General features: G+C 45.2%; 1 protein-coding gene across 5 annotated transcripts in view; it reads right to left on the bottom strand.

Moving 5' to 3' along the window:
- The window catches only part of CUL1 (cullin 1), a 103,769-nt gene that overhangs the window by 17,838 nt on the left and 73,438 nt on the right, over nt 1-12,493 (bottom strand). For all 5 annotated transcript variants that reach the window (XR_003118493.1, XM_025378530.1, XM_025378529.1 and 2 more), the window contains exon 10: nt 50-157. Coding sequence is in view for 4 of the 5 variants with exons in the window: in XM_025378530.1 (XP_025234315.1) it covers nt 50-157 (108 nt within the window). In the remaining variant the exon portion in view is untranslated. The remainder of the gene's footprint in view (nt 1-49; nt 158-12,493) is intronic.

Raw genomic sequence — 12,493 nt, 5'->3', positions numbered from 1 at the left:
CGCCCCATCCACATATACTACAGGCAAGTCACAACCGTCACACACCTACCTTATCGAGAGCAGCCACAAAGCCAGCGTCATTGTTGAATGCAGACATTACCAGAGCATTGTATTTTTTATGAACATCAAGCACTGTCTGCACATACATTTTGGGGTCCTTAAATGGGGGCAGAAATAGAAACAAAAGGTGGTTATTGGGGATTAAATTGTGTATTAATGTATACAATGCATGTACTAGTATATAAAATATTCTAAAAGCTATAGATACCTTTTCAAAGTTAAGAAATAAGATCAAGAAATACTTTTGGTACCATCACTGAAACACATAGGACATTTTGTTTACATACATAAAAAACAATCTATTCTCCACACTCAAAACTAAATATTGATTTTGAGCTTGCATTAAAAACAGTGAAAACTCAGAGATCACGAAAACAGCATTTTCCAAGCGACAGTTCTGCTTTGCCAATTTCTCCTTGTTAAACAGTCTGGACTGTTTCAGCTGGAGAAGGCCTTTAGCCGCCCAGGTCGGTCATCAGCCCGGCTGCGCAGGCAAGGCGAGGGAAAGCGGGGCTCAGGGCGCGAGTCTGACTGGTCCCCCACCCACTGCAAACCAGAGGCGTGGATCTGCGTGGCGCTGCGAGGGGTCAGGGCCTCACCGCAGGACGGGAAGAGGGGCAGAGCACAGCGCAGGGCAGCAAAGGGGCCTCCCCGCAACAAGGAACAACATGGAAATGCAACGCGAAAGCTGGCCGCAGAGGCTGCTGTGGCCAAAGGAAGGCAGTGACAATGGAAAGCAAAGGAGACTGAGCTAAGTGCTAACAAGAAAAAGAGCGCTGCTGCTGGGCATGCAGTGCGCGCCACCACCACCCTTTATGGGGCCGCGACAGCCCACGCTGGGAAGCAGGTGCTGTTTTCATCCCCATTCTACAGATGAGGAACTGTCTGTCACAGCTAAGCACACTGCCAGGAACTAGCCGGGCTGGGAAGGTTGGTAGAAGGGAGCTCCCGACCACCCCTAGCCAAGCACAGACCCAGGCGCTGGGGCACGCCCGTGTTTCCACAACACCGATCCATTAATCTGCAGGGCTCAGGTGCCAGAAATCAGCATTCCCAATTCTACCTAGTCTGCATTTTTTATAACATTTGATTGATTTACTTGTTTTTAAAAAATAACGTGTAAAAGTAAGGATGAATGATTTTTCTGCAACAGGGTTACACTAGGAGTCAGAAGTTTCCTGTTAAAAAAAGCTCTATACAATAAAGGCAAGGTTTATTATTATTATGAATATATTGTAGTAAGTTCAATAAGATACAAATATGGTCTCCACCTGACATAAACTTTTGATAAGAGAAAACATTAAAAGGGAACTTAATGCAAAATAATTGCCAAATAAAAATCACTTAATATTCAAAGGCAGTATTGCAGATATTTACTATTTTAAAATTACCATCTTAAAAATGTTAAAACACACAGAGCGTTAACTGCACTTCCAGATAGCCTTGCTCTTTGTTTCATGGCTATCCCAGACGTAGGGAAACTTCTTCCACTTTGCCTGGATGGTCTTAATCTTCAGAGTGAACCAGAAGCACCTCCAAGTTGGGCCATATCTTATTTCATATAAGCTTGCTTCTTTTAAACAATGAAAATATTTTCTGCTTGACCTAATTGTGGTTTTGCCACTGAAATAGATATTGCTTCTGCCAATTCAGATTTTAGATCACTTTCAGATTTCACATCAAATTATTCCAGAACATTCAGATATACTTCTCTCTGCCTTCCTTCTGTTACAGTATTTACAAAGTGCTCCAGCCTACAGCGAGGATTCAAACACTAGAAAGTGCTAGAAATGTTATTGGGTAGTTTTCGAATACGGTAAAATGCAGGATCTCTTAACAAGTTAACAGCCCTACAAAGAACTGCGTGTCAAAACTGCCAATTTAAGGACTCAATTTGCTTCCAAAACTTGCTATTTTTTTGGAAGACCACTCGCAGGATTTATGTGTAGTACGTTATGTATATAAATATTAATACTTATTTTATTTGCAAGAATGACTTCACCCTTAGCAGCAGAGGGGCTACAGACCCATCTTACAAGGCCTTGCCCACCTGGCAGCCTGACCACTCAGCCTGCATGGCTTCCCTGCCACACGCCTTCACCCTCTTTCCCGAAAACGCCAGCATCAACTTACTCCACGCTCTTGCTTGCGATCTGTCATTGGTGGACTCCTCTGAACCAGTGACATCTCTCTGTTGACTATAATGTTTCCGAATTACAATACTTTTCCGAATTTTCTCAAAATTTTTTGGCCATTTTTCGTCAGATTTGGAATTTGGAAAAATACCAATTTCCCAAGGAATGCCAGGAACAGCTTCTCACATGGAAAGCCACATCTCCAGGAGTCAAGAAGTCTTTAGACTCCAATTCCAAAATGCTTTCAACTACAGCAGTCTGGCTGGTGAGATGGGAGGACTCGCATGGAACCTACTAAGGGAAGTGTGTCAAAACACTGGCCTTGGCTGGGCTCGGTAGCTCATACCTGTAATGTCAGCACTTTGGGAGGCCGAGGCGGGCACCATGAGGGTCAGGAGTTCTAGACCAGCCTGGCCAACATGGGGAAACCCCATCTCTACTAAAAATATAAGAAAATCAGCTGGGGGTGGTGGCGGGCACCTATAATCCCAGCTACTTGGGAGGCTGACGCAGGAGAATCACTTGAACCCAGGAGACGGTGGTTGCAGTGAGCCGAGATTGCACCACTGCACTCCAGCCCGGGTGACAGTGTGAGACTCTTTAAAAAAAAAAAAAAAAAAAATCTGGCCTTGAAAATGTGAATTTAGCATTTGAGGTTCAGAGAAAAGCCATTTAGGAACTGGTCAAGGAGCAGACAACACACTAGAATAATATAGGGGAGAGAATTTTAAGGAAATAGAGAAAACATGTACAAAAGGGGAGTAGATTTAACATTCGGGAGGTAAACGATGAAGAGAGGTTATAAAACTGTAAGGAGAGAGATCAGCTGGATCAAATGGATGTTTTTTTTTTCAAGAAAACAAAGAACGAATGTTTGAGGTTTAAAAAAATAAGTAGTAATGGGTTTGACTCAGGACCCTCCATGTATTCATGGGAGCTTTTCACATGTAAGAAACAGGACATCTCCCAGGCTTGTCCCTCAGGGCTCATTCAACTCCTACATGATTGCAGTTGTTACACTGAGGACCGACACATTCACGTCTATACCAAATTTCCCCTAGGTGAGCCCATGTGGCCTGCCCTGGGCCATCATGGGATTCCCAAAGCCTTATGTCATGAATGGCCTGATCCGCTCCCCAGTCCTGTGTTCTCTGGAGCTCTTCTTGGCAAGTGCCACCACTCACCCAGCAGCTTGTCAGGGCCCCAGGACTCAGTTCCTGCTTTCCCACTCATGACTCCTGTGAATCCACTCGATCCACATAACCTGTCCACTTCTTTTCAACGTTTTATTGTGGAAAAAATTCAAATATATTCACAATTAGAAAGAGCAGTAAAACTTACCCCATGTACTCATCATCCAGTTTTAACAACTGTCAAAACGCAAAACCTGTCGGTTACAAAGCCAGCGTCTCTGCATCATTCTTCTCTCCATTCCCCCCACGACCAGCCCAGTCTCCAGTGGGCCATTATCACTACCTGAACCATGACAACAAACCTAACTAACCTAACTGGCATACTTGTGTGTTAGTCAAGGTTCCCTAGAGGGACAGAACTAATAGGAGATAAATATATGGGAGTTTATTAAGTATTAACTTACACAATCACAAGGTCCTACAATAGGCTACCTGCAAGCTTGAGGAGCAAGGACAGCCAGTCCGAGTCCCAAAACTGAAGAACCTGGAGTCTGATGTTCAAGGGCAGGAAGCATCCAGCATAGGAGAAAAATGTAGGCTGGGAGGCTAGGCCAGTCTTGCCTTTCCACGTTTTTCTGCCTGCCTTATATTCGCTGGAAGCTAATTAGATTGTGCCCACCCAGACTGAGGGTGGGTCTGCCTTCCCCAGACCACCGACTCCAATGTTAATGTCCTTTGGCAACACCCTCACAGACATGCCCAGGAACAACACTTTGCATCCTTCAATCCAATCAAGTTGACACTCAATATTAACCATCACAACTTGTAACAACTGTTCTTCTTTTCACCCACTTTCTACATGGCAGCAAGCACATATATCCCGTCGATTCCATGACTGTATCACTCTCCATTGGTTTCCTCTAGACCTTAGGATTAAGCCAATTATCATCAACACGGCTTTCAAGGTCTCTCCTGGTCTGGCCAGCCCATATACTGCCTTCATGCTTACCTTCTACCTCAGGTCATACCTGGTTTCTTCATTCTTAGAATGGGCTGTGTACGTCCACTGAGGGGCTTTGTTCTGTCTGGGATCCCCCTTTGCCCAGCTAGCTTTAACTCTTTTCTCCATCTCAAACACTTTTTTCAGGGACGCTTTCTCTGAACTTCCAAGATAGGCCGAGGCTGCCCTGCTGTTAGATTCCCCAAACCCCATCCCAACACTAATCACACCTGCCAATTCCTTGCTAATGGCCTTTCTTGCTGGGCACATCTCAGTGCTGCCCACTGTGGCCATGTCTGCCTGCGACCACTGCCACACTTCTAAGTACCTAGTGAAGTGGCATTCATCAAATCATCTCCTAAATGGCTGAACCAGCAACATAATAATAATGATAACTGAATTACAACCTTTTATTCCATACGTTTCCACTAAAAGGATAATTCTAAAAGCCAATTTCACAAAGAGAAAATACACGTTAAGAGTCTCACATAACTTTTTATCCTACTCTTTCTTAAAAAGGTAAACCAAATATGGCATACAGAGAGGTCGGAGGGCATCATCTCATGGAGAGTTGGTATATATTTCCACACAATTTCTGGGGGTCAGTTGTGATCCCAAGTGATACTTTAACACTCGAACACTTCCTAATAACCCAGCACCATTCAAGAATATTGCTAAAGAGGAATACTGGGGTGCTACAGGCTCGAGGGGAGCCTCCTTCACCATTTCGCGTACATAAACTGGTGCTCTCCAGGCTGAGGGGACAGATCTGACAGTCTGTGGAAAGCTGCTCTTGCCTACACTACCTCTGAGGGTACATTCAGCCTCCACATCTTTCATCCAGCAAAGGGCTAAAGAGAGCAGATCAATTACAAGAGCTTTAGGAGAGTTCCCTGAGGACAGGCAGTCAACAACAACGCTCAACCTCAGGACACCAGGACCTGGCTCGACACTGTCCACAGTCTTACCTCTAGATAATTTTTCCTTAAGAAGGGGAGAGAAATGAGGCCCCATTAAGTAACAAAAACGTATCGTGCAGTTGTTTGGGGGCAGTGTCGTTTTTCCCATTAGCATCAGCACTTGGTCTTCAAGTAATATTATCTCCATGCAAAACATAGAGAAGCAAAGGTTTCAGAAAAAAAAACCACAGAGAGTTATGTGTGCAGATCATGTACTTAGACCATTATCTGGGAAGGTGCTCAGTGGTGTCCCCACCACCCGGCATGGTTCCGTGGTGTCCCCACCACCCGGCATGGTTCCGTGGTGTCCCCACCGCCCGGCATGGTTCCGTGGTGTCCCCACCGCCCGGCATGGTTCCGTGGTGTCCCCACCGCCCGGCATGGTTCCGTGGTGTCCCCACCGCCCGGCATGGTTCCGTGGTGTCCCCACCGCCCGGCATGGTTCCGTGGTGTCCCCACCGCCCGGCATGGTTCCGTGGTGTCCCCACCGCCCGGCATGGTTCCGTGGTGTCCCCACCGCCCGGCATGGTTCCGTGGTGTCCCCACCGCCCGGCATGGTTCCGTGGTGTCCCCACCGCCCGGCATGGTTCCGTGGTGTCCCCACCGCCCGGCATGGTTCCGTGGTGTCCCCACCGCCCGGCATGGTTCCGTGGTGTCCCCACCGCCCGGCATGGTTCCGTGGTGTCCCCACCGCCCGGCATGGTTCCGTGGTGTCCCCACCGCCCGGCATGGTTCCGTGGTGTCCCCACCGCCCGGCATGGTTCCGTGGTGTCCCCACCGCCCGGCATGGTTCCGTGGTGTCCCCACCGCCCGGCATGGTTCCGTGGTGTCCCCACCGCCCGGCATGGTTCCGTGGTGTCCCCACCGCCCGGCATGGTTCCGTGGTGTCCCCACCGCCCGGCATGGTTCCGTGGTGTCCCCACCGCCCGGCATGGTTCCGTGGTGTCCCCACCGCCCGGCATGGTTCCGTGGTGTCCCCACCGCCCGGCATGGTTCTGTGGTGTCCCCACCGCCCGGCATGGTTCTGTGGTGTCCCCACCGCCCGGCATGGTTCTGTGGTCCCCACCGCCCGGCATGGTTCTGTGGTGTCCACCCCTGCCAGTCTGTGTGCGCTCAGGGGAAAACATTAATTTTGATATTAATAGGCAAAAAAATGTTAGACCTCAAAAATCATTTAGAAATAATCTTGCATTTTCTTAATAGGCCTTTTCTACTCTATCACCTAACCTCTTTCAATAAGCAGCAACCAACAGTTTTTCAAATGGAGCGTGGTCTAAAACTTAAAATACTGAGACAAAAACACTAACAATTTAGTAAGTACTCTTTTCTCATTCTTTTATTTATTTATTGTTTTTTGGGACAGGGTCTCGTTCTGTCACCCAGGCTGGAGGGCAGTGGTGTGATCTTGGCTCACTGCAACCTCTGCCTCCCTGGTTCAAGCAACTCTTCTGCCTCAGTCTCCCAAGTACCTGAGATTACAGGTGCATGCCATGACACCCAGCTAATTTTATTTTTAGTAGAGACGGGATTTCACCATGTTGGCCAGGCTGGTCTCAAACTCCTGACCTCAGGTGATCCACTCGACTGAGCCTCCCAAAATGCTGGGATTATAGGTGTCACCCACCGTGCCTGACCATTATTTTCGTGGTGATGCCCTGGCAATGTTAAAGAATGCCAGCAAGAAAATGCTCCTCCCCCAAAGCCTCTATTGGTCTAAATGCAAAAATGTTGCTGCAGTTGCTCCTGGATTTCAGTCATATACATGGAGCATTGGAATGAGCACATTTTAAGTCTTCCCTTTACTACACATCATATACTACATGAGAGTTAATTTGGAGAACTCCCCAACACATGCAGACTCAGCTAAAACATTGTTTGAAGAGGGAGTTCCTCTGGGTTCCCCGGGACTCACAAGATTAATAACAAATCACTGGCTGACATCTATGGACTACTTCATCCAACAACAGCAGAATATACTTTCTTCTCAAATCCGCCCACCTCAGCCTCCCAAAGTGCTGGGATTACAGGCGTGAGCCACCATGCCCAACCTTTTCTCATTATTTTAACTGGCCTACCTGCTGCTACTTTTTGCTTCAATCATTTGTATCTATCTTGGAATCATGGCTCTGTGCCTCAGACCATAATTTTTAAATTTTTAATGTCATTGTTGCCTTTGGATTCTGATCTACTATCTACACATTCCTGATCCCAGTGCCATCACTGTGTGGGTTTCATTTTGATTCTGGCCTTTGTTACGTCCCCTGGTTGTTCCCCTAGTCCTGGCTGACACTTACATTTTCCTTTAGTTCAAGGTGAGGCTGAAGTCCTTGTTTTCAGCCTTTTGGAATGTACTCTGTAAATGTGGAGGCTGTAAGTGGACTAGATTCAGGGGCTGAATGTTTAGAGACGAAAATGTTAAACTTTGAAAGTAGAACTAAGACTTGCCAGGAAAGACTGACTTCTCTGAAGAGAATGAAAAGATTCCCTAGGCAGAATGATGTTTCAGAAAGGAATAATTAAGTTAGTTCAGAAGCAGAAGTAGTGTATAGGAAGATGGGTAGTAGGGCTGCCTGCCTCAGTGAGGATGGACAGGAAAGAGAAGTTCATGGGCAGGGTCTCTAATTGGCCTTGAACCAATCAAGGGTTACTTCAGTACTTATTTCAACTACAATTTAGTTGATGTGGGTATAAAGTCAAATTTGGGTAGGGACATGCATCCATAGTGGATTTGCTTGTGAAATGATTAAAGTCTTCCCTACAATTAAGAGAAAGGAGGGTGTATGTTGGATATAACAATGATAGCCTGGGCCAGGCGTGGTGGATCACACCTCTAATCCCGGCACTTTGGGAGGTCAAGGCGGGTGGATCAGCTGAGGTCAGGAGCTCGAGACCTGCCTGGCCAACATGGCGAAATCCTGTCTCTACTAAAAATACAAAAATTAGCCAGGCGTGGTGGCATATGCCTATAATCCCAGCTACTCAGGAGACCGAGGCAGGAGAATCGCTTGAACCCGGGAGGCGGAGGTTGCAGTGAGCCGAGATCATGCCATTGCACTCCAGCCTGGGTGACGGAGTGAGATTCCATCTCAAAAAAAAAAAAAAAAAAGCAAAGCCTGGTTATGTTAGACTCCAAAATGACAACTGTGTACATTTTCTTTTAGGGAAAATGATTATTCTTTTCATCCCTTGGCAAGATAAAATAAATAAAAACCATCCTCGTTTCTTTGAAGTTATGTACCTATAATTCACAAATTTAGCTACATGCCATCTGAATCAGTGTATATGATCAGCATACATGCTATCTGAATCAATGTATATTATCAGCATATATCAGTTCTTTGTGTAATTAAATGTTCGACTTACTGTACAAAACTATGCTTCCTTTTGTCCTAAAGACACTTTTTCCTTTCCAACATCCACTTAATCAAAGCCTGCACATTTCTTTTGTTTCTTAAAAAATGTTTTAATATAGAAAATTTTCAAATGTTCAAAATGAGAAAAGAATAGTAAAATCAACCCCATAAACCCATTAGCCAGCTTTAAGGAATAGCTATGGCTCTAAGAGTCCAGGAGTTTCTCATCTGACCCTCTTCCTACGTGTGTAAGCCGGTTTTATCGACGTGTATCCCATCTCCTTTGAGCAAACCAAGCCGGGATACACTCCAAATGTAAGGTTCTGTAGCTAATGTTATCAATGACTGGACAATTTTCTTCTCTTACCATCCACAGAATGTTTGTATCAAGACTCAGTTGTTTAATCATGTACTTAACTACAGAAGACAAAGGGGATCTTGGATGCCCAACTAAACCCAAACTCAAATCTACCAGAAGTACCTGGCAGATTAGTCTGTTCACTAATTAGTCTGTTCACTGTGTCTAAGTTCACACATGACTGGGCTTTTATAATTATTTCTAATTCGGCTTCCCAATCCAAATCACAGAACTTTTTCTGCTAAGGTGCTAGGATTTACCCCTTAGTCTTCCACTGAAAAATAACTTGCCAGAGCTACCTAATTTCTGCCTATCAAATTCTCTATCTGACGTGCTGCCTTTTATAAGTGTTATACCATCAGCCCAATCCTGGAGCCAGCTACTGAGAGTAGCTTCTGAAAATTTCTCCTGTTTCAACACAGCAATTCTCTCAGAACCGCAAATAACTTTCACAACACTGCTCCTCAGTTAGTGTCTGCAGCTCAACACCCCAGTGTTAGAGCCAGCAGCCCTGCTGGGTGTTGAAGTATCTAACAGACCCATCTCTGTTGGGCCACACTGCAATACCTGTTAGGCTGAGGACACTAAATCAAGATATGGTTTCAAAGAGGTGCTTTTTTGTGGCTACTTCTGCCCTGAGGACCAAGAGTAAGGAAATATTCTCTTACAGCCTGATTTATGTTTATTTATAAAACTGTCTTTGTAGGGGAATACAGTAACATCCAGATTGCTGAGCAATTATGTGTTAAACATTCAAAATGGAATCAACTGTATAGTGAAGCATTAATTAACAAGAACTTACAAGCTTGCATTATTTGACCCTTCTCCTGAACTTTATTTTGGCATTATGCTATAAGTTGGTGTCATGGAAAATTATCAAACTACCCGAGGACTTGACATCCTATTTCCTTGTACGTGTACTGCTGATGATGCTGTCCATGGCACTACCATGCTTTTTAGGATGAGCCACTGGAGAAAGTATCCTCAGCTCTGACCACCAAGAAAAATCATTCTGCGTTACTAGCTGACTGTACCCCACGGCGCTGGCTGTCTTTAGTGCCAAGCTCTCTGTACTGACTACATTGATTTCAGGGCAAATTATGACTAACTCTAACCAGAGTACTGGACTGCATTGCACACACTTTGAGAATTATATTAAGCTTTATTTTGTGCTTCATATCCTTATTTTGCTCCTCTCTGATTTATTTATCCTATTTTATTTCACGTACTGTGTAAGCGGCCCCAAGTCCTTTTCAGAGCAATGGGAAGTATAACTAAGATGTAAGTATACTGAAACCCTATTCTGGATACGGTGTCGTGCTAAGCTCTGAGGACACAAAACTGGATAGAGCCATCTCTGCTACAAGAGAGGGACATTCACACGGACATTTAAGCATAAAGCGGTACACATGTCACATCAACAGTCCAATGTGCTATTATTTCGAGGGGGAGATGCTACCATTCCAATGTGATTGAGAAAACTTTTCAGCTGGGTGTTGAGAGATAAATAGGTATTTCACAGGTAGAAAAAAGAAGGACTGTGTCTAAGAAGAGAAGACAGAAAAACTAGGAAGGTAGAGTGAGGCAAATTTACGCAATGGTGAGCTCCAGCTGAGATGACACGCGCAGCGGGGTCAAGAGTCGTGGAGCCGAGACGGCAGCCCTGTAGCAGATGGCCTTCACCATTACCATCCACAGATCCTTGCTGGGTAAGAGGCTAGGCCCGAAACCGCAGAGCATAAAACTGTAATGAGGCGTGAGCTTCGCTCTCAAGGGCTGTACAACCTATGGTGCAGTGACAGGAAGCACAGGAAGTTATAAACACATGTACACTTGTGATGAGAGTTTTACAAATAGGGTTTAGGATGGAAGAGTTAAGGTCAGCTCTTTCTAGAAGGGAGGATTTGAGCTGGCCTTAAAAGCAGGACTAAGACAAACAGAAGGTAAGAATGACTGTGTTACAAATAGAGACATTAGCCAGGGTTTCGGGGTGGGGGAATGATATTATAATAGTTTCACTGGAAGACAGGGTTCATGAAAATGTGGGCTCATTAGAGGATTTTGATTTAGTGTAATATTATGATTTATGTTATCACAAGGAAGAGCTTTATTCTGCTTTGTTTAAAACAAAGGATGAAAAGAATGCAGAGTAAAATTATTAACGTATTAAGTGGTATTTCTGAAAGATGAAACTGCTAATTATCATGAGGGAATGGGAGAGGTGTGGGGTCATTTGGGAAGTGAAGTGATAGACGAAGCCCAGATTAAGATGGTAGCCTTGGGACTGCAGAGAAAATGCACAGAAAACAGTAAGAGCCAAGGGAGGAGGAATTCCCATGCTCCACTGACTCGTCCAGAAGACAGAGGAGGAGACAGCTCGCTATCGAGACAGGCCGGCTGCTTACTGCTTTGAGAAGGATTCTGAGGCCACATCCAGACCCTGTGGGAAATTATAGCCTATTAGATTACTAATGCTTACGATGAACAAAGCATGAGGGCAGAGTGACTCATGCATGCTACACAGCTGCCACCTCTGTGCTAAGGAATGGATGAAGAGGTGAGTTTCAAATGGACATGCAATGTAGGCACTAAACTAGGCAGATGAGGTCATGGAGATGTGACAAGGACAAAGGCAAGGCATTCTAATTCAGAATTCTTGACATCACGTCTACTACAGGAATGCCCTAAATGCTTGCTGAATAAATGAAACGACGATTTCGGTTTGATCTGCAAAATTTGTTTGCCCTTTGAGTTGAAACACCGACTACATCATGCAGCTAAAAATACTCCTCAGTTTGGGATTATGTTTCAATAAACCCATCATATACTGAATGTGTGGTTTTTTGTTTTTTTTTTTTTTGAGACAGAGTCTCACTCTGTCGCCCAGGCTGGAGTACAGCAGTGCAATCTTGGCTCACTGCAACCTCCGCTTCCCAGGTTCAAATGATTCTCCTGCCTCAGCCTCTGGAGTAGCTGGGATTACAGATGCCCGCCACCACGCCCAGCTAATTTTTGTACTTTTAGTAGAGACGGGGTTTCGCCATGTTGGCCAGGCTGGTCTTGAACTCTTGACCTCAGGTGATCTGCCCGCCTTGGCCTCCCAAAATTCTGGGATTACAGGTGTGAGCCACTGCGTCCGGACCTCAGTGTGTGACAATATTTTCAATGTATGATGAGTTTATTGAGAGTATCATAAATGCCTATTGCTTTTATGCCATTTTAAAGTAAAAAAACTCATTAAGGTGAGCCATTCTAAGTAGGAGACTGTAGTTGCTTTGGTCAACTAAGAAAAATTAAGAGCCTAGCACAGGGCCAGGCACACACAGTGGGCATTCAATTATTTGTAAAATGACCACAGGAAGGAATGGTCTCTGCTTTCAAGATGCTCCCCTTCAAGCCTCACTAAGTGGATGGGGGCCATCGCTTTCTATATTTTAATATAGATTATTTTTCGATACATTCCCAACCTGTTCCTGGGCCAGCAATCATGCATGG

This window comes from Theropithecus gelada, chromosome 3, assembly GCF_003255815.1.
Source record: "Theropithecus gelada isolate Dixy chromosome 3, Tgel_1.0, whole genome shotgun sequence".
Lineage (NCBI taxonomy): Eukaryota > Metazoa > Chordata > Mammalia > Primates > Cercopithecidae > Theropithecus > Theropithecus gelada.
Note: the sequence above shows the minus strand (reverse complement) of the source record. Positions and strands in the feature narration are given on the sequence as shown.